This window comes from Scyliorhinus canicula, chromosome 8 (genome assembly GCF_902713615.1).
Source record: "Scyliorhinus canicula chromosome 8, sScyCan1.1, whole genome shotgun sequence".
In the NCBI taxonomy this organism is placed as follows: domain Eukaryota; kingdom Metazoa; phylum Chordata; class Chondrichthyes; order Carcharhiniformes; family Scyliorhinidae; genus Scyliorhinus; species Scyliorhinus canicula.
In genome coordinates this window covers 164151147-164173331 of record NC_052153.1, presented here as the reverse complement: position 1 = coordinate 164173331, position 22185 = coordinate 164151147, and the positions used below count along the sequence as shown (strand labels likewise).

General features: G+C 49.0%; 1 protein-coding gene across 2 annotated transcripts in view; it reads left to right on the top strand.

Moving 5' to 3' along the window:
• The window catches only part of erbin (erbb2 interacting protein), a 328567-nt gene that overhangs the window by 239089 nt on the left and 67293 nt on the right, over positions 1-22185 (top strand). For both annotated transcript variants that reach the window (XM_038805630.1, XM_038805631.1), the window contains exon 13: positions 14198-14267. In XM_038805630.1, coding sequence (XP_038661558.1) covers positions 14198-14267 — 70 coding nt within the window. The remainder of the gene's footprint in view (positions 1-14197; positions 14268-22185) is intronic.

Below are 22185 nucleotides of genomic sequence, written 5' to 3'. Positions count from 1 at the left end.
GGCTTCCCCTCCTCCCCATTACCCACCAGCAGGTTCTCCTCCTCCCCCTACCGCTCTCAGCACGGGAAAAAGCCCGCGCTTCCCACCTCTGGCCCCGCCCCTTCAGCCCTCAGTGCGGGAAGAAGCCCGCGCTTTCCACCTCTCCGACTCCCTTTACCAGCCCGGTCCCCTCGCGGGGACGCCAACCCCCCTTCCCGCCATCAGACCCCACCCTGCAGGTCTGCCCCCTCCCAGAGCCCATCCGACAGACCCAAGCAAAAACAGTGCCCCACCCACCCTAAAAAGCAACAAAGAACCAACAATAAACAGAGAACCCCCCCTCAAAATGTAACACAGCTATACGCAAAACCCCCTTACTCAACCCTCGGTTTGAGTCCAATTTTTCGTCCTGTACAAAGACCCACGCCTCCTCCGGGGACTCAAAGTAAAAGTGTCGGTCCTTGTAGGTGACCCACAGACGCGCCGGCTGCAGCATGCCGAACTTCACTCCCTTCCTGTGTAGCACCGCCTTAGTCCGGTTGTACCCTCTTCTTCGCCACCTCCACACTCCAGTCCTGGTAAATCCGTACCTCCGTGTTCTCCCACCTGCTGCTCCGCTCCTTCTTGGCCCACCTGAGCACACACTCCCGGTCAGCAAACCGGTGGAACCGCACCAGCACTGCCCGTGGCGGCTCATTCGGCTTGGGCCTTCTCACCAGAATTCTGTGGGCCCCCTCCAGCTCCAGGGGCCCCTGAAAGTACCCAGCTCCCATCAGCAAATTCAGCACGGTGACCACATAGGCCCCCACGTCCAGCCCCTCCGGAAGGCCCAGGATCCGCAGATCTTTCCGCCTCGAACGGTTCTCCATCTCCTCGAACCTCTCCTGCCATTTTTTATGGAGCGCCTCGTGCAACTCCACCTTCACCGCGAGGCCTAAGATCTCATCCTCGTTTTTGGAGACCTTTTGTCGGACCTCTCGGATCGCCACCCCCTGGGCCGTCTGGGTCTCCAGCAGCTTATCAATTGAAGCCTTCAATGGCTCCAGCTGCTCCGCTTTAAGCTCCCTGAAGCAGCGCTGAAGAGCCTCCTGCTGCTCCTGCGCCCACTGCATCCATGCCTCCTGGTCTCCGCCCGCCGCCATCTTGTGCTTCTTCCCTCGCACCTGCTTTGGCTTTGCTACCACTTTTTTACTCGCCCCACTCCTGGTCCAGGCCATACACTGCTGGGGAAATGTTGCTGACTCCTTCCCACGTCGGGAAACGTTGCAAAAGTACCACTGGGGGCCCTAAAAAGAGCCCAAAAGTCCGTTCCTAGCGGGAGCTGCCGAACGTGCGACTTAGGGGCTGTTTAGCACACTGGGCTAAATCGCTGGATTTGAAAGCAGACCAAGGCAGGCCAGCAGCACGGTTCAATTCCCGTAACAGCCTCCCTGAACAGGCACCGGAATGTGGCAACTAGGGGCTTTTCACAGTAACTTCATTCAAGTCTACTCGTGACAATAAGCGTTTTTCATTTTTTCATTCATTAGCTCCGCATAGCCGCAACCGGAAGTCCCGATTCCTTCATCCATCCGTTCACTCTTTCTGCTGTGACCGCCCAGTGGTAGAACTGTAGATTTTGGAGGGCCAGGCCTCCCATGTTTCTTTTCCTTTGTAGGACCTTCTTTTGGATCCGCAGGATTTCCCTCTCCCATGCAAACACCATGATTAGTTTGTCTACTGTGTTGAAAAAGGATTGGTGATGTAGACTGGGAGGGATCTGAACAGGGAAGAGGAACGTGAGCAGTGCGTTCATTTTGATCATCTGCACTCTCCCTGCCAGGAAGAGAGGGAGTGGGTCCCACCTCTGCAGGTCCCTTTTGACTTTCTCCACCAAACTTGTCGGGTTACATTTGTGGATTTGTGTCCAATCGTAGGCTATTTGGATCCCCAGGTCACAGAATTTGTTCTGGACTTGTTTGAACGGCGGTTCCTGGAGCTCTCTCCCTCCCCCCTGCGGGTTCACAGAGAATATGTCACATTTGCTCAGATTAAGTTTGTAACCCGACAAGGCTCTGAACACCTTGATGAGTTTTGTTATCCTTTTCATACTGACCCGCAGGTTTGAAATGTAGAGTGAGACTCTATGCTCTCTGTTCCCCCTTTGGATATCTCTCCATCCTTTTGCCATTCTGAATGCGATCACCAGTGGCTCGATTGCCAGAGCAAATAGTAGCGGGCATCCCTGCCTCGTTCCTCTGTGCAGCCAACTTATTGAGAGCTGGTGGTGTTTGTCTGTACGCTCACCATGGGAGCACTGTACAGTAGTTTCACCCAGGAGGTGAACAGCTAGCCTGAACCTAAACCGTTCCAGACCTCTTGATGTATTTCCATTTGACTCAGTCGAAGGTCTTTTCTGCTTCCAGGAAGATGATCACCTCTGGTGTTCTCTCCCCGGATGGGGGTCATTATCACGTACAGCAGGTGCCTGATGTTTGATTTAGCTGCCTTTCCTTGAAATGGCCCACCTGGTCCTCCGCAACTACCTCTGGCACACAACTCTCCAGCCACTTTGCCAGGATCTTTGCCTCTGTGTTGAGCAGTGAGATGGGCCTGTAGTTCCTGCAGTCCATCGGGTCTTTACCTTTTTTGGGTATCAGCGATATTGAGGCTTGTGTTGGTGGCAGGGTGTCCCTAACTAGCAAATCTGCGAACATCTGCAGGTGAGGGGCTATTGCTGGTGCAAAAGTTTTGTGAGGTCGTCCGGGAATCCATCTGGTCCCCGCGCCTTCCCCGCCTGCACAGAGTTGATACTCTCCATCACTTCCCCCAGTTCTATTGGTGCCTCCAGACACTGTCTATTCTCTTCCCCAACAACCGGCATGTCCAGTCAATCGAGGAACTGCTTCATCTCCGAGTCATACAGCAGCGTACCCCTCCCCGATGATCTCAATGCATTCTATGCTCATTTCGAGCAGGAAACCAACAAACTGTTGTCAACTGCCCCAACAGCCTCGGACACACCCATACCTTCACAGCTTCCAAAATCTGATCAAGGCCTTCGTGAAAGTGAACCCTCTCAAAGCAGCGGGTCCTGACGGAGTCCCTGGTCGTGCACTCAGATCCTGCGCAGACCAATTGGGGTGTGCTCGTGGACATCTACAACCTCTCCATACTCCACCTACTTCCAAGATCACAACCATCATACTGGAGCCAAAGAAATACCAGGCAACATGACTCAACGACTATTGTCCGGTGGTCTCGACATCTATCATTTTGGAGTGCTTCGAGAGGTTGGTCATGGGACCCATCAACTTTGATCCACTGCAATTTGCATACCGCCACAACTGGTCCACAGCAGACGCCATCTCCCTGGCCCTACATTCATCCCTGGAGTATCTCGACAACAAGGACCCCTATGTCAGACTCGTATTCATTGACTAAAGCGCTGCCTTCAACACCATAATTCCAGTCAAGCTCCTATCAAAGCTCCAAAATCTAGGAGCTGGCTCCTCCCTCTGCAACTGGATCCTCGGCTTCCTGACTCATAAAATACAATCAGTAAGGATAAACAACAACACCACCTCCACAATAGTCCTCAATACTGGGGCCCCGCAAGGCTGTGTACATAGCCTCCTACTATACTCCCTATACACACACAACTGTGTGGCTAAATTTGGCTCCAACTCCATCTACAGGTTTGCTGATGACACGACCGCAGTGGGTCAGATCTCGAAAAACAACCAGTCAGAATACAGGGGGAGATAGAGAACCTAGTGGAGTGGTGGAACAACAATAATCTCTCCCTCAAAGTCGGCAAAGCTAAGGTGCTTGTCATTGACTTCAGGAAGCAAAATACTGTACACACCCGAGTGGTGCCAAGGTTGAGATTGTTGACAGCTTCAAATCCCTAGGTGTGTACATCACCAACAATCTCCTGTCGACGCTATGACCAAGAAAGCACAACAGCACCTATACTTGCTCAGGAAACTAAGGAAATTTGGCATGTCCACATTGGCTCTTACCAATTTTTACAGATGGACCATAGAAAGCATTCTATTAGGCTACATCACAGCCTGGTATGGCATCAGCTCGGCCGAAGGCCATAAGAAACTAGAGAGTCATGAACACAGCCCAGTCCGTCACGCAAACCCACCTCCCATCCATTGACTCTGTCTACACCACCCCGCTGCCTTGGGAAAGCGGGCAGCATAATCAAAGACACCTCCCACCCAGGTTACTCTCACATCAGACTCTTCCATTGGGCAGCAGATACGAAAGTCTGAGAACACACACTAAGATTCAAAAACAGCTTCTTCCCCGCTGTTAGCAGACTCCTGAATGACCCTCTTCTGGACTGAACTGATCCCTTCACACATCTTCTCTATTGAGTAGTACCACATTCTGAATGCTTCACCCAATGTCTCTATCTATGTATCCACATTGTGTATTAATCGTATGTCCGTATGTTTTTTCATGAATGGAACGGTCTTTCTGGATTGTACGAAGGACAACGCTTTTCACTGTACCTTGGTACATGTGACAATAAAAATCAAACCCAAATCCCTTGGGGTGGGTGGGGGGGGGGGAGCTCGTAGGTGTATAGCCCCTGGTAGAAATTTGCAACCGCCTCGTTGACTCTTTCCGGGGGAGTGACTAGCCTGCTGCTGTCCCAACCTGGGCTATCTCCCTCGTGCTGCTTGGTTTCTTAGCTGGTGAGTCAGCAGCAACTGGCTCTCTTTGTTCATAAAAGGTCCCCCGTGTCTGGCGGAGCTAGGGCACTGCTTTCCCCGTGGAGAGCAGGTCAAAGTCCATTTGTAGCTTCTCCGAGGCCGATGGGCCGAACGGCCGGCCCTTCACCCCCGTTTCACCACGGCAGCAAACACACCTCGCTGCCGTCGTGAAATGGGCGCCAGATGCCCGTTTGGGCATCTAGAGGGTCGATTGGCATGGGAGCACCACGGCTGTGCTCGGGAGGGGACAGGCCCGCGATCGGTGCCCACCGATCGCCGGGCCGGCGTCCAAAACAGACGCACTCTTTCCCCTTCGCCGCCCGGCAAGATCAAGCCGCCACGTCTTGCCGGGCAGCTGAGGAGAAAGACGCCAACTGTGCATGCGCGGGTTGGCATTGTCCAACCTGCGCATGTGCGACTGACGTCATCGGCCGCGTCAGCCGCCGTGACACTTGACGTGCGGCCTTGACAACCGTCGTCAAGGCCGCGCCGCCGTGAAGCACGGGGCCGCGCTCCTAGCCCTACCCGGGGGGGAGAATCGGCCCCAGAAGTGGCCGTGAAGGCTGCCGTGGGTCACGGCCTGTCCCACGACAGCCTTTACGATTCTCCGCATTTGCGGAGAATTGCACCCCACGTCTTTGTTTGGGGGCCATCCAAGTTAGTTGTGATCCTCACCATGTGGTTGTGCCCCTGCACTCCGGGTTTTCCCTTTGTTTGAGGGCCATCCGAGATAGATGTTTGTGGTGCCTTTGTTCTCCTTGCCACCGTGTGCAATCTGTAGCAGCCAGCTTAATGCCCCCCCCCCCCCCCCCCCCCCCATCTACAATATTCACCCCACCGGGAGCTGTGGTGCCCCACCCCCCTGGCTTGTATTTACTTTTGATAGTTCACCTCCTATGTGGTGCCCCCCCCCCCAGTCGATGTATATCACTCCCCGACTGATGCTTGTCTATTCCCCCCCCCCCCCCCCCCCCCCCCCAATACTTTCCTGCTCCTCACTCCCTCCTTCGCCTTAGTGCTCTCACCCCCTCCTTTCTAGGTCGCAACGACAGATTTTTGAAGACTAAGCAGTTCAGTCCCACACAAATAGAGTCTATGTTTTTTTTTGTTGACCGATACAATTACGTGTCTGTTCCACTGCTGGTTTTGCTGCCTTCCCAGCCCACGCTGTGCACACTTGTGCACAAATTCATCTGTGTCCGCTGATGCGGTGCAATTGTATTCCCTGCCCTGGAACGATACCCAGAGCTTGGCGACGCACAGCATTCCAAATCTCACATAGTTCTTATAAAGGGCCGTCACCTTGACTTTGTTAAATTCCGCCTGTAGCTGGCCAGCTCTGCCCCAGTGTCCTGGTACACCTGGACTGAGTGTTCCTCCCATTTACAGGACCTTGTATGTCTCGCCCGGTTCAGGATCTTTTCACGGTCTTGGTACTCGTGCAGTTTCACTGTGATGGCCCATGGCTACTCCCCAGCCTTGGGCTTTGGTCGGAGTGATCTGTGGGCTCTGTCCACTTCTGGGAGTTATGTGGAAGCTTTCCTCACCAAACCGTTTGCCCAGCATCTGTACCACACACTCTGTAGGGTTTTTGCCCTCCGTCCCCTCCGGTAGGCCCACAATGCAGAGGTTTTGCGGCGCAATCAGTTTTCTCGGACCTCGACCTTACCCCTTGGTGACCCTTGCATCACCACCAACCTTGCCATCTCCGTCACCAGTGAGACGATCCGATCGCTCTGGTTGGTCGCGGCCTTCCCCAGCCCTCTGATCATCGCCTCCTGCGTCTCGAGCAGCCGTTCCATCTTTTCCAGGGCTGCTTGCCCGGTAACCAGTGCCTCTGCGACCTTCACTTTCACCGTTGCCATTATTTCAAGTTTGATGGCATCCTTGAGCTCATGGAGTTCCTGTGTTAGGAATTCCCTGCATTTATTCAGCGGGAGGTAGCCGTCCCATTCAGATGTGGCCGGGGCGTCGTCGCCCCACGTGGTCGCTGTCGCCTCGGTCTCTCTCTCCTGGCTTTTACTGCCTCTGCCGTCTCTTCAGCTCCTCGGGTGGTTGTTGCTTGAACACGTTTCTATTATCATGGTGATGTTGGTGGGGGTTCCCTCTCTCCTCCCCCACCCCCCAGGGTTTGGCAGGCTATTTTGGGTTAAAGGTTCCTAATTCTGAGTTACCAGGAGGCGAGCCACCTTTTGTACATCTGCTCAGTGCACCCCTGTCACCGGAGGTCAGAATTAAGAGATTTTTGACAGAAATGCCGATGTTTTCCAAACTACCTTTGACTTTAATTCAAAAAGAGTTTAAAGATTATATGATTCATTCTTTCACAATTTTTAATATTTCCAGGTGCGTATTTACACTTCAATGTTGAGGTATTCAAATTAAGCTGCCGTATGATTTTTAAGCAAAATATGCTTAAATGGGGCGATGGAATGGGTGTGCCACAATCTTACAGTAGTGAGATGTTACAGTAATTTCAAAGCGGGTTATATTTAGATATTTCCATTTGTATTACAAGAAAACATCTATACATGTTTTGCATGCTCCAAGGACTTCGACCTCTTCGGATACTCATGGAAGTTAATTGCTTGCTTGTCACCTCAATATCTCCTGATCTTGTTGCTGCAGGAAAATGATTTTTGTTGTGAAAGCATAATGCTTCAAAAGTGTGTGATGTGTTGAGCTGTGCGAAGTTTTGCATGGAGCAGCAGGAGTTAGGAACACACAGCAGGAAATTTAAAATGACTATCTGACCTGTATGACTCTCGGATTCTTATCGGGTTTTTTTAAGCAAGGTTTATTACAACTAGGAAGGTGTGTTAAGTGTTCGCAGGGTTTATCAGTGTTTGCAAAGCTTACACTGCTAACATCCTGTACTATGTGCGAACCTCTGTGCATGTCCTGGTTAACCATTTGTGCAGGAACTGCCATCAGCTGCAGCAGCTTGAGCTCTGGGTTTTGGAACTTAAGCAGCAGCTGGCATCACGGCAACGTAGCCGTGAGGTTGCAAGCTTTGTGGATAGCACGTTTATACATGTCACCCCGCAGTTTAAGGGTATGCAGGGAGCGCTAAAGCGGACTTACAGTGAAACATTACAGTGAAGCACTGCAGCACGGGGCCCCAGCCAATGGAGAAGCCCATACTGAGAGGTGGCAGTAGGTCTGCCTCTGCTGCGAAGCTTCAGCGAAGCTAGGAGAAGGCCCTGGCCAACAGCCATTGAGGGGAGCAGTGGGGGTCTCGAGCTCCAGGCTGAGGTGGGCGGCAACCAACTAAAGAGGTCACCATGCCAATTAGCCAAGAACACATGGTCGTCCAGGCTTGAGGCACGGTCACCCGAGCAAGAGCCATGAGGTAAGCAGAGCAGCAGTTGGAAGGTGCGAAGAAGGCCAAGCAAGCGCCTGAATTGTGTCTCAGGGAATTGGGGGGCAGCAGCCAGTGAGCGTGTGAGGTGACTCGACCAGAGCTAGAGGCCAGCCAGGCAGGAGAGCTGAGAGTGAGGGCTGTACTGGGCAGCGAGGGCGGAATTTTGGATTTCTGTGCTTTGCATTGTGAGCTGAGGATGGGCAGGGTCAGGACGCCATTTACATTATTGGAGTGGGGCTTGATGTTATGAGGGTGGAGATCTGTCATTGGGGGCGGGGCACAATGTCATGGTGAAGTGGGGGAGGGTTGGGGGCAGGCTGCCAGGGGGGGTGGACATGACTGTGGGCCTCACAAATGGCCAAAATGGCACATGGCCCCCAAAAGTGTTAAGTCCACCTCTGAGGCAGCGAAGGAATGGGTGACCACCAGGCAGTCAAAAAAGCAACAGGCAGGCAATGCAGGAGTCCCCTAAATGTCTCCCAAGCTCCAACCAGTATTCAGCTCTGAAACATGATGTGAACGATGGCTCATCTGGGGAATGTAGCCAGAGCAAAGTCCATGGGACCCTGAGGTGGCTCAGCTGTACAAGGCAGTACAAGGAAAACAGGAAGGGCAATAGTGATGGATTATTCAATAGTTAGGGGAGTGTTTCTGTGGCCACACACATGAATCCAAGATGTTGTTTAACCTCACTGGTCAAGGATATCACTGAGCAGTTGCAAAGCACCCTAATGGGGGAGGGTGAGCAGTGAGCAGCCACGTCCCACATTGGTACAAACTACATGGGCAGAAAGATGGATGTGGTCCTGTAGTCGGAATTCATAGAACTGGGTAGGAAATCAGCAAACGGGACCTTGAATGTAGTAATCTCCAGATTTCACCCAGTACCATGTGAAAATGAGTATAAAAATGGGAGGATAAAGCAGCTGAAGCATGGCTGGAAAGATGGTGCAGGAGGAAGAAAGGAAATTAGATTCCTGGAACATTGGGACTGGCTCAGGGGTGAATGGAACCTGTATAGGCCAGATGGATTGCACCAAAATAGAGCACGGTTTAAATTCCTTCTGGGTCATTTTGGTATTGCTACAGGGGAGCGTTTAAACTAATTTGGTAGGCATTTGGGAACCAGGCGATTATGTCAGTGAGGAATAGCAAAATGCTGAGGGAGACTGATAACACCAGAAAAAGAAATAGTAAGTTAATAATCTTTATTAGGGTCACAAGTAGGCTTCAATTAACAATGTAATGAAGTTACTGGGAAAATCCCCAAGTCGCCACACTTCGGCGCCTTTTCGGGCACACTGAGGAAGAATTCAGAATGTCCAATTCATCTGACAAGCACATCTTTCGGGATTTGTGGGAGGAAACCGGAGCGCCTGGAAGAAGCCCATGCAAACACCTCACAGACAGTGACCTAAGCCGGGAATCGAACCTGGGTCCCTGGCGCTGTGAAGCAACAGTGCTAACTACTGTGGTACCGTGCCACCCAATATATAGGTGGGGTAGAGTAAGGGCGACACGTCATGGAGTGTAACTCGGGGTTACTGTGTGAATGTCATTGCATAGAACCATATAAAGTTAAGGTGCAGAAAGAGGCCATTCAGCCCATCATGTCGGTACTGGCCAATAAAGAAACTAGCCACACATTTTAATCCCACTTTTCAGCACCTAGTCCATAGCCTTGCAGGTTACAGCGCATTAGATGCCGATCCAAGTAGGTTTTAAATGAGTTGAGCATTTCAACCTCAACCACAAACTTAGGCAGTAATTCCAGATGCCCACCTCCCTCATGTCCACTCCAATCCGACCAATCATGCTGAGTCTATGCCCATGGTAATTGACCTTTCAGCTTGGGGAAACAGGTTTTTCCTGTCTAGGCTATCTAGGCCCCTTATCATTTTGTACATCTCAATTAGGTCACCCCTTAGCTCCCTCTTTTCTAAGTAAAATAACTCTAGCCTGTCCAATCTCTCATAGCTGCAATTTTCAAGCCCTGGCGATATTCTTGTAACTCTTTGTCCTTCCTTTAATGTGGCGACCAGAACTATGTACACAGCTCCAGCTGTGGCCTAACCAGCATTTTACATAGTCCGTTCATTATAACCCTGATTTTGTGTTCAATACCTTGCCCAATAAAAGAAACCATTCCATATGCTCTCTTAACAATTTTTTTTCTGACTGAGGCAAAGTATTCATTGAGAACCCTGCCCACATCTTCTGAATCAACCTATAAATAAGATAAAGTTGCATAGTCCCAGATAACCATAGGCTGTTTTCCCTTTGAAGGGGAGAGCTGACTGGTGGTGGTTTAACCTGAGGATCACTACCCCTCAGATGAGAAACCTCAGCTGGTACAGGAATTGAACCTGCACTGCTGGCATCACAAACCAGCTGTCTAGCCCATTGAGCTAAACCGAACCAACCTACAAATACCACTTGCACAATAATAATCTTTATTGTCACAAGTAGGCTTACATTAACACTGCAATGAAGGTACTGTGAAAATCCCGTAGTCGCCACATTCCAACGCCTGTTCAGGTACACTGAGAATTCAGAATGTTCAATTCACCTAACAAGCACGTCTTTCGGGACATGTGGGAGGAAACTGGAGCACTCAGAGGAAACCAACGCAGACACGGGGAGAACGTGCAGACTCCACACAGACAGTGACCCAAGCCGAGAATTGAACCTGGGACCCTGGCGCTGTGAAGTCACAGAGCTAACCAGTATGCTACAGTGCTGTGTGTGGTAAATAAGATTGGTGAGCTACAAGCACAGACTGCCACGTGGAAATACAGTGTTGAGTGTTTTCTAAAGACCAGGCTCAAAGAAGGGCAGGACTGGTTGTTAGATATTCCTGGATACAAGGGTCGGGATTCTCCGTTGGCCGACACCGAAATCTGGAAAGACGATTGGGCATAGAATCGGTCTTGACACCAAAAATGTGGCCGGCGCTGGGTTCATGCTGAAACGCAATCCTCCGGTGCCTCGACAGCGTTCCACTCCGCACATACAATACAGTAAATGCCGTTAGCATATCATTAGTGGGCCCCAGTATTCTCCAGGGCGTCAGCGATGCGCCGCCTCCACTGGAGGGAATTCCTGACAACCTTCTCCTGGGGGTGGTGGAGGGGCAGGGAACAGAAATGATGGAAAATGCAGTGTTACGCATTCCAATGCATGCAGCAAGGGGGCGGACAGCTGGTGGCTTCAGTGGTCAGGGCACCTGGCCAAGGGAGCTGGTATGGATGCTGGCATGTGGTGCAGGGTGGGGGTTCAGCTGTCCTCCAGGTGGGGTGATGTTTGTGGGATGGGGAATGGTGCAGGGGGCACAGTGCTGCCTACTACCTTGCTTTTCCTATTCTGTGGTAGCCTGGATGAAGAGTTCATTGAAGCTCATTCAAGAGTTTCTTAGAGTAGCATGTTCTGGAACCAACCAGAGAGCAGGCTATATCAGAATTAGTATTGTGTAATGTGACAGGATTAATTAATGGCATTAGAGTGAAGGCACCCCTTGGTAACAGTGACCATAATGATTGAATTTTACACCCAGTTTGAAAGGGAGAAGAGTGGGCATAAGACTAGTGTTTAAATTAAAATAAGGACAACTATGTGGGCATCGAAGTTGAGCTCGCTGAAGTGAACTGGGATACAAGGTTAGGAGATAGATCAATAGAGAAGCAGTGACAGACATTTAAGGGAATATTTCCAAATATTCAGACTAGGTATATTCCTCCCATAAAGAAAAATTCTAAAGGAAGGATCCACCATCTGTGATTAACTAAAGAAGTTAAGGAAAGTGTCCAACTTGAGGAAAAAGCATCTGAATTTGCAACGATGAGTGGCAGGTCAGATGATTGGTCATATAAAAAAGACAGAGAATGATGAAAGAATTAATCAGGAAAAAGAAGTTAGAGGATACAGCTGGGTACTTGGAGAAGCTCTGTGTTTGGAAAGAGTCAGCATGGTTTTGTGAAAGGGAAATCATGTTTAATCAATTTATTGGAGTTCCCCATTTCTGTCCAACCATACTTATTTAGTCAATTAGGTAATTTATGCAGATAAAGTAATAGAAAGTTGCACTCACCTTGTTTGGACACAAAGGAAGTAAACTAACCTACCACTGGAGGCTTAAAAAATGTAAAATAAGGCGCATCTCTTTGCCCATCGGAACCAAGATCTCACCTGACCCAACTACTCACTCTGCCTCTTCTCGGTGCATTCCTTTACTCCGCACTTATAGAAACTGTTCCCACTCATGTAAGATGACAGATTTAATGTAATTGGTCAAAGAAGCAACGGTGACATGAGGGTTTATCATGCAGCGCCATTTGGCTGTCTTTAGCACTGTCACAATTCTTTGATTCCGTGGCCCGTAAGCCCATACCTTCAGGCCACACAGATTAATTTTTAAAAATAACCTATGTTGGCACGAATGATAGCAGAAGGATGTGGGTCAAGTTCTGCCACTTCACGTTGACCAGATGCAAATGTGTCAAAGTGTGTGTGGGGGTTCAGACTACAGCCTTTACTGCACTTGTTGGAAAATATCAAGTATGGTTGTGATATCAAAGTAGTTATTTCAGCAAAGCATTCGATTCCCAGAATCACTTTGGCTTGGTTGGTGGAAGGCAATGCTCCAACAGTCCTTGTGTTCACGAGAATGTGCTAGACATATCTGAACTGCTAGCTTTTCATTCTGTGCTACCACCTTATTATGTTCTACTGTATTTCTGCATCCCTGCATCCAATGCTGTATGTTAAGGGAGATGGTGGTATAGTGGTCATTGTTGGACTAGTAATGCAGAGGCTAAGGCTTTGGGGAAAGGTGTTCAGATCTCACCACGGCAGCTGGTGAAATTTAAGTTCAATTAATAAAACCATGAATTGAAAACTAGCCTCGGTAATAGCGAAACTATCATCGATTGTCATTAAAAACCCACCTGGTTCACTATTTTCCATTCGGGAAGGAAATCTGCCATCCTTATCTGGTCAACATACGACTCCAGATCCACAGAAATATGGTCGGCTCTGAGATGGGCACTCAGTTCATGGACCATTAGGGATGCGCAACAAATGTTGCAACTTGCCACTCTCTCTCAATTATTTCTCCAGTGCTTTTAAAAAGCATATTGATATTTCATTGACATTCACCACTGATGGTCAAGTAAAAGACTGAAACTTTGCTGATTTTTAATGGGTGCATGAGGGAATCAATTGTTGGAAAAATCAACTATTCCAGCATATGTTCCGAATACCTGATGATTTGGAAAGACGGCAACAAAGCATTAATCTCTGTTTGATCATGGGTGGCACAGTGGTTAGGACACTGTTTCGATCCTGGCTCCGGGTCACTGTCCACATGGAGTTTGCATATTCTCCCAGTGTCTGCGTGACTCTCACCCAAAAAGATGTTTCCTTAATTGGAAAAAAAATAATTGGGCACTCTAACTTTATTAAAAATGTATTTTTAATTTTCTTTTAAAAATCTGTTTGATCAGATGACTATTCACTGGGGAAAGCAGAGTACTTCTGTGAGACCCCTGACAAACTGACTTATTAATTATAGTATTAAAGAGTAATATTGCAGAATTTCAAGTTAAAACACTCTAATTGTGCAAATAGCGTCAGATGGTTTGTTGAATCTGTTACACCAGTTCAAGTTCCATCCAGTCCACTGCATTCCCCAACAATGGCCATTGTCTAGATTATCAAAAGCGGACTTGATGTTATATGTAATGTAACAAATTTTAGTTGCTGTGCCACGTTACTTATTCTGATCAATGCAAAATTGTCCTGTTGTTCTTGGGAGTGATTTCCCCCAAGTTCTGAAACATTGTACGGCTGCTCCATCTGTGTTCAGTTTCACAACCCAAAGTGCCCTGTAATCTTTGGTAGGGTAATCTGGCAGTTCTGCATTTTTTTTTTGTTGGAGTGTTTTGTTACTGACCATTTGTCAGACCTGTGTCTCTGAAGTAATTTAATAGTTGCTGCGTCTTGTGCGCCACCCACAAAAAAATTGATGCCTCTGAAAGTATCAGGATGCTGTTATCTCGAAACACGTGATTCAGTCTATAATTTATGTTGTGAATTAAATTACAGTTTTCCTGTTCACCGGCGTACCTTCATTATGTTTCCTCAGATTAAAGAATCTGCCGTTTAGTTTCACAAAACTGCAAGAGCTAACAGCGATGTGGCTGTCTGAAAACCAGGTGAGTCAGCTCAATTTTTAAATAACACCCCTGGAAAATTAGAGCAGTTTGTAAATTTATTTTCAGAAAAGAAAGGTCAGTGGGAGTTACTTGCAAAAATAGATGTGACCTGCTTCTTCATGAACATGTCTACATTCCAGCAGTTTTCTGGCTTCTGCAAAAAAAAAAGGGCGTACTATATTTTGATCAGCATGTATTTAATAATAAGCATTGATATTGTCAGGGTGTTCTCCAGAATAATTTAAATAGATGATGTCTTCATTATTTTCCAGAGTTTATATTCCAACACCGTCATGCGTTTCAAGCCAAGCACTCTCCATAATACTCTAGGTGGCTCCTGACTCTCCCTTGCAACACGACTCATGGGCACGATTAATTTTCCCCTCTGCTCAAAGCACCCTGGTTCTAATAGTGGGTACATGTCAGCCCAGATTACACTTTCTCTTATGTTTTATCATGTTTTCTCCAAGCTTACCTTGTCCATGAGATTCATCTTGATCGACGCTATTCCTGCTAAATTGCTGACCATCCTATTTCCCTCCTTAGTCCCCATGTTAGCTAATCTTGTTAGTGTTTCCATCTCCACAGCTAAACCCTCTTAATTTACTCCCTCTCAAAAGACTCATCTTTGCGGCGCAGTGGTTAGCACTGGGACTACGGCGCTGAAGACCCGGGTTCGAATTCCGGCCTTGGGACACTGTCCGTGTGGAGTTTGCACATTCTCCCTGTCTCTGTGTGTGTTTCACCCCCACAGCTCAAAGATGTGCAGGGTAGGTGGATTGGGGACGCTAAATTGACGCTTAATTGGAAAACAAATAATTGGGTACTTTAAATTTATTTTTAAAAGACTCACCTTTGACCCCATGTCATTGCCAACAACTGCTGAATCTCGCCTCCCATACCTCTCCAAGGTCCTTGAATCTGTTGATTGTCTTTCCTGAAACTCCACATTTTGGCTCCATTCAAGCAGGTTTATGAAAGTCACAAATAGCATCTGATGTTCCAGTGATTGTGGTAAAACTATTCTTTCTTGATTTTTCTGTAATCTTTGAGAGGGGTGGCCATGTCATCCAGCACCTCTCTTCCATTCTCCAGCTGGATGGATCTGCCCTCACTTGTTTCATTCCTGTCTACCTACTCCCAGCTGGAAAATGATCAACAATGGCCCCTATTCATCGCTCCCACACTTCTACCTCTGGAAACCCCAAGGATCGATCTTCTGCTTCCCTCCTATTTCTCATTTAACTGCTGCCTCTCAACGACATCATGCTGAAATATGTGAAGTTCCACATGTAGAGCCAAAGCAACCGGCTCTACTTTGCCATCCGATACTATTGGCACAATACCCCGACCCCGGTGACAAACTCCATTCCTACACTATTTACAATCTTGGCATCCTATTTGATCCCGAACTGAGCTTCTGAACACATATCCTCTCTCCAAACAAAATTGCCTACTTTCACCTCTGTATTGTCATCTTAAGACTCAACTATTCTTGTGTTCTGCTGGCCAGCCTCCCATCTCGTCAACTCTGAAAATCCTAATGTCACCCAGATCTATCCTCATTCACTTTTTAAAACATAAATTTAGAGTACCCAATTCATTTTTTCCTATTAAGGGGAAATTTAGTGTAGCCAATTCACCTACCCTGCACATCTTTGGATTCTGGGGATGAGACCCACACAGACTTGGGGAGAAGGTGCAAACTCCGCACTGACAGTGACCCGGAGCTGGGATCGAACCCGGGTCCTCAGTGCCGTGAGGCAGCAGTGGCAACCACTGTGCCGCCCTCTCATCCACATCAAGTCTTTATTCACCCTTCAAGGGCAGCACGGTGAAGCAGTGGGTTTCGCCCCCATAACCCAAAGATGTGCAGACTAGATGGATTGGCCACACTAAATTGCCCCTTCATTGGAAATACTGAATTGGGTACACTAAATTTAAAAAAAAGTCGTATGCACCCTTCTGCTTTGTTGTACACTGGTTCCTGATCTGGCACATTCTCAAATTAAAAAAATTCAAGTCCTTCCTTGCCCTTGTCTTCCCTGATCTCTTTAACCTTCTCTACCCCTACAACTTTCCAAGATCCCGATGTTCTTCCTATCCTGAACTCTTGAGCATTCTTGTCTTTAATCAAGGTTCTAAGTTCGGCAATTCCTTCGCTGAACCTCTCTATCTCTTGTTTCTGCTTTGTGGTGATAGTCGGATTTAACTCCTTGACTAAGCTTTTGTGCATTTGTCCTAGTTTGGTGCCAGATTATGTTGGATAACAAAAGTGCAAAGATGCCTGCTCAGCATGATGACCATCCATCCCCGACACCGCTTGTTCTGCGGTTTGACTAATAGCTTATTTAGCATACCATAATTAGGGCAGCACGGTAGCATAGTGATTAGCAGAGTTACTTCACAGCTCCAGGCTCCCAGGTTCGATTTCCAACTTGGGCCACTGTCTGTGCGGAGTCTGCACGTTCTCCCCATGTCTGCGTGGGTTTCCTCCGGGTGCTCCGATTTCCTCCCACAGCCCAAAGATGTGCAGGGTAGGTGGATTGGCCATGATAAATTGCCCTTAATGTTCAAAAAGGTTAGGAGGGGTTACTGGGTTACAGGGATAGGGTGGAAGCATGGGCTTAAGTGGGTTGCTCTTTCTAAGGGCCGGTGCAGACTCGATGGGCCAAATGGCCTCCTGCACTGTAAATTCTATGTTCTATGGATGAGTTGCAGTTTCCTCTGCCCAAAGATTTGGAATGAACCTGGCTGAACCATCGACACTCTGCTTCACAAACTGCAAACACATAGTCGTGTTTAAAAACATTTGTGGACTCGCTCTCTTGTCCATGTAACCTTCTTATTGAAACACAACAGGTTTTTAGGGGCTTGACAGAGTAGTCGCTGAGAGCATGTTCCTCGGCGTTAAGGCCATGATCAGATCAGTCATGATTTTAGCAAATGCCAGAGCAGGCTAGAGGGGTGAATAGCCGCCTACTCATATTTCTTGTTCTTCCTACTCGTGCCCCTATTTCTTATGTTCATATGTTCCCCAATCCTCCAAGGACTCTACATTTTTGTAATTCCTTGGCCTTGTGCGCATCTCCTCCTTTCTCTCCATCATTGATGGTTGCGCCTTCAGCTGTCTATGTTCTTGTGGTCTGGACATATGCTCGCAAAAGTCCCTGTGCCTCTTTTTTCCCCCCCATTTCTTAACGTCTCTTTCTCACCAAGCTTTTAGTCCCCTTATTTGGCTTGATGTACATTTGTGTCTAATTGCAATTCTGTGAAATGCTTTGGATGTTTTTATGTTAGAGGGCCTATGTAAGGAAACCAGAGTCCACTAAATATCCTCCTGAGACCATCTCCATTAGCAGGGAAGCTCCGACACATCTCTTGACAGCAAACTGGAGCAGATTCTTACATGTTACTATTGGTTGCTGTTCTATGGTTGAATTGTGGAAAATGTACTTGAGAGTAAAATATCAGCCAGTTTCTCGTAGGTAGACTTTTTTGAACATTTTTAAAAATTCTGATATGATTTTGACTTTTGTCTTTTGTGGCATTTGATTGACTTGTGTGTTCGAAACTACTGGTCATGTTATAAGAAAATTTGAGATCCTAAGACTGGCTCAGTCTCTTGTCAATATTGATCTTTGTTTCTTCAAGCGTGGTGGGAGCAACCTCAGCAATAACTTTTCCAAGTTTAAAATTGCACAGCATGCTTTTGAAGGTTAACATGTCCCGATTACTCTTATTATTCATTTACTTGGGCAGCATGGTGGCACAGTGGTTAGCATTGCTGCCTCAAGGCGCCGAGGTTCCAGGTTCGACTCTGGGTCACTGTCCGTGTGGAGTTTGCACATTCTCCCCGTGTTTGCGTGGGTTTCGCCCCCACAACCCAAAGATGTGCCGGTTAGGTGGATTGGCCACACTAAATTGCCTCTCAATTGGAAAAAATGAATTGGATACTCTAAATTCATTTATTGTTTTATTTATTCATTTACATGATGTGGGAATTCCTGGAAAGGCCAGCATTTATTGCCCATCCCTAATTTCCCTTGAACGGGTGGTAAGGAATCTCTGCCTTGAACTGCTGCTTTTTGTATGGTCAAGGTACTGCCACAGTACTGTTGGGGTGGGAGTTCCAGGATTTTGATGCAGTGATGATGAAGAAACCAAGATATGTTTCCAAGTAACTTTTTTATTCATTTATGGGATGTCGGCATCACTGGCTAGGCCCCATCGCTAGTTGCCCTTGAGAAAGTGGTGGCGTGTTCCCTTTTTGAACCGCAGTGGTCCATGTGGTGTAGGTACACCGACAGTCCTGTTAGGAAGGGAGTTCCAGAATTTTTACCCAGCGACAGTGAAGGAACGGCGATATATTTCCAAGCCAGCACGGTGCATGGCTTGGAGGGGAACTTGCAGGTGGTGGTGTTCCCATGCATCTGCTGCTTTTGTCCTTCTACATTTTAGTAGTTGTGCGTTTGAAAGGTGCTGCCAAAGGAAGCTTGGTGAGTGCATCTTGTAGATAGTGCACACTGCTACCATTGTTCGCTAGTGTTGGAGCGATTGAGTGTTTGCGGAAGTGGTAGCAATCGAGAGGGCTGCTTTGTCGTGGATAGTGTCGAGCTTCTTGAGCTCTTGGAGCTGCACTCATCCAGCCAAGTGGAGAGTATTCCATCACATTCCTGACTTGTACTGCTGACTTGTGCCTTGCAGATGGTGGACAGGCTTTGGGGAGTCAGGAGGTGTTACTCGCCACATGGTTCCGAACCTCTGGCTTGCTCTGGTAGCCGCAGTATTTATATAGCTAGTCCTGTTCAGTTTCTGGCCAATGATGACCCCAGGATGTTGACGGTGGTGGAACCCATTGATGGTAATGCCAGTGAATGTCAAGAGGTGATGGCTAGATCCTCTTGCAATTGCTTGGCACTTGTGTGGCGCAAATGTTATTTGCCACATGTCGCCCCAAGCCTGGATATTGCCCAAGTCTTGTCGAATTTGGACATGGACTGTTTCATTATCTGAGGAGTTATAAATGGTAATGAACATTCTGCAGCTATCTGCAAAAGTCTCCACTTCTGACCATATGATGGAAGGAGGGTTATTGATGAAGCAGCTAAAGATGGTTGGGCCTAAGATACCGCCCTGAGGAACCCTGCAGTAAAGTCCTGGAGCTGAAAAGATTGACCTTCAACCACACAATCATCTTTCGTGCCAGGTATGACTCCAGCCAGCAGAGTGTTTTCCCCCTGATTCCTATTGACTCCAGTTTAGCTCAGGCACCTTCATGCCATTCTCGGTCAAATGGTACCTTGATGTCAAGGACAGTCACTCTCACCTCACCTCTGGTGTACAGCTGTTTTGTCCATGCTTGAACCAAGTCTGTAATGAGGTCAGGAGCTGAGTGACCCTAGGGGATCTCAAAATGAGTGTCTGTGAGCAGGTTATTGCTGAGTAAGTGCCACTTGATGGCACTGTTGATGACCCCTTCCAACACTTTGCCGATGATCAAGAGTACACTGATAGGGGTGGTAATTGGCTGGTTAGGATTTGTCCTGGTTTTTGTGTACACAACATACCTGGGCAATTTTTCACATTGCCGGGTACATGCCAGTGTTTTAGATGTGCTGAAACAGCTTGACGAGGGACCATGGGTGGGATTCTCCGAGGCCGGGTCGGAGAATCGTTGGGGGGGCGTTGTGAATCCTGCCCCCATTGGACACAGAATTCTCCGGCGCCGGAGAATTAGCGGGGGCGGGAATCGCACCGGTCGGCGGCCGCTCACAGCTCCCCCCCCCCCCCCCCCCCCCCCCCCGGCGATTCTCCGGCCTGCGATGGGCCGAGGTCCCGCTGGAGTAAATTGGACTAGGTCCCTTACCGGTGACACCTGGCGGCGCAGGCGGGCTCCGGGGGGGGGGGGGGGGGCAGGCTGATCTGGCCGTGGGGGGGGGGTGGCCCCTCGGTGGCCTGGCCCGCAATCAGGGCCCACCGATCCGCGGGCGGGCCTGTGCCATGGGGGCACTCTTTTCCTACGTGTTAGCCTCCGCGATGACCAACGCGTAGGTGAACCCCCCACCACACATGCGCGTGGGAATGACGGGACCCGCGCCGGCCGGCGGAGTCCCTTCGGCAAAGGCCTTCCACGCCGGCCGGCGGGGCGCAAACGACTCCGCCGCCGGCCTAGCCCCTGAAAGGGCGGAGGATTCAGCACTTTTGGAGCGGCCCGCCGCCTGAGTGGTTCACGCCACACTGTCCCGTCGGGACCCCCCGCCCCGCCGGGTACGGGAGAATCCCGCCCCATATCTTTTTATTAAAATATAAAAAATATATACAAGTCCAAACAGTACAAACACTAATTCTGTGTTGGAGAAACAGGGTACCCTCCCCTCAGTACCAATGTACGGGGGGGGGGGGAATTGTTACTCCAGAATAACAGGAAGACAGAGTACTGGGCTAATGGTAAGATTCTAGGTAGTGTGGATGAGCAGAGAGATCTCGGTGTTGTTAAGAAGGCGTACAGTGTGTTAGCTCTTATTGGTAGAGGGATTGAGTTTCGGAGCCATGAGGTCATGTTGCAGTTGTACAAAACTCTGGTGCGGCTGCATTTGGAGTATTGCATGCAGTTCTGGTCGCCGCATTATAGGAAGGATGTGGAAGCATTGGAAAGGGTGCAGAGGAGATTTACCAGGATGCTGCCTGGTATGGAGGGAAGATCTTATGAGGAAAGGCTGAGGAACTTGAGGCTGTTTTCGTTAGAGAGAAGAAGGTTAAAAGGTGACAATTGAGGCATACAAGATGATCAGAGGATTAGATAGGGTGGACAGTGAGAGCCTTTTTCCTCGGATGGTGGTGTCTAGCACGAGGGGACATAGCTTTAAATTGAGGGGAGATAGATATAGGACAGATGTCAGAGGCAGGTTCTTTACTCAGAAAGTAGTACGGGTGTGGAATGCCCTGCCTGCAACAGTAGTGGACTCGCCAACACTAAGGGCATTCAAATGGTCATTGGATAGACTTATGGACGATAAGGGAATAGTGTAGATGGGCTTTACCAGGTCGGCGCAACATCGAGGACCGAAGGGCCTGTACTGCGCTGTTATGTTCTATGAATGGAAGGGGGGTGATAGGGAGAGAGGAGAAAGGAGGGTGGTGGGGAGGGAAGGAGTCAAAGTGTTGGTGAAGGGGTGGTGGGGGGGGGCGGCAAATAGGGCACTGCCTGAACTATCCAAGGAGGCAGAAAAACAAAAGAACCTTCAATCATGATCTGCCAGATTCTGGGAGCCCCCAGAGCGGGGGGTGAGGGGCGACATAGTGTCAGGCACGAGTGAGACCTGGAGCTGAACTTGCAGCTGGTGGTATTCCTATGCGCCTGCTGCTAATATCTTTATAGTTCATAGAGATTGCAAGTTTGGAAGGTGCTTTGAAGAATCTTTGGCGAAGTGCTGCAGTGGACACTCCAACCTCAGTGTGCTGATTATAGGTGAGCGGCTGTTTAATTTGGAGGATGGGGTTCGAGGGCGTGATCAAACTGGAAACAAAATAGTGCATTAGCTCCTCAGTGCAGGATGAGATCAGGGCACTATTTACAAATGGTGTCCAAATCTCTCGATGCCCCGACGCAACCCCCCAAACGCCGCCAATCCTCCAACATTGGGGGACCCTCGGGAAGGGACGCCTGCACCCCACCTCACAGACAGGGCACCTCTGGCCCGATCCCTGGCATGAGCATAATTCCAACCTGGCACTGCCATGTACCCAGGATGGCACTGCCAGGGTGCCTCCCTACCAGGAGGCTGGCCACCCAGGGGCCTCTGATCGCCTGGGAGTCTCTACACCCGCCCCCTTCCCACCCCGCTGAGGGTACCATTCTGCCTGGTCCCCGTTTGTCGGTGGCACGGTAGCACAGTGATTAGAACCGTCGCTTCAC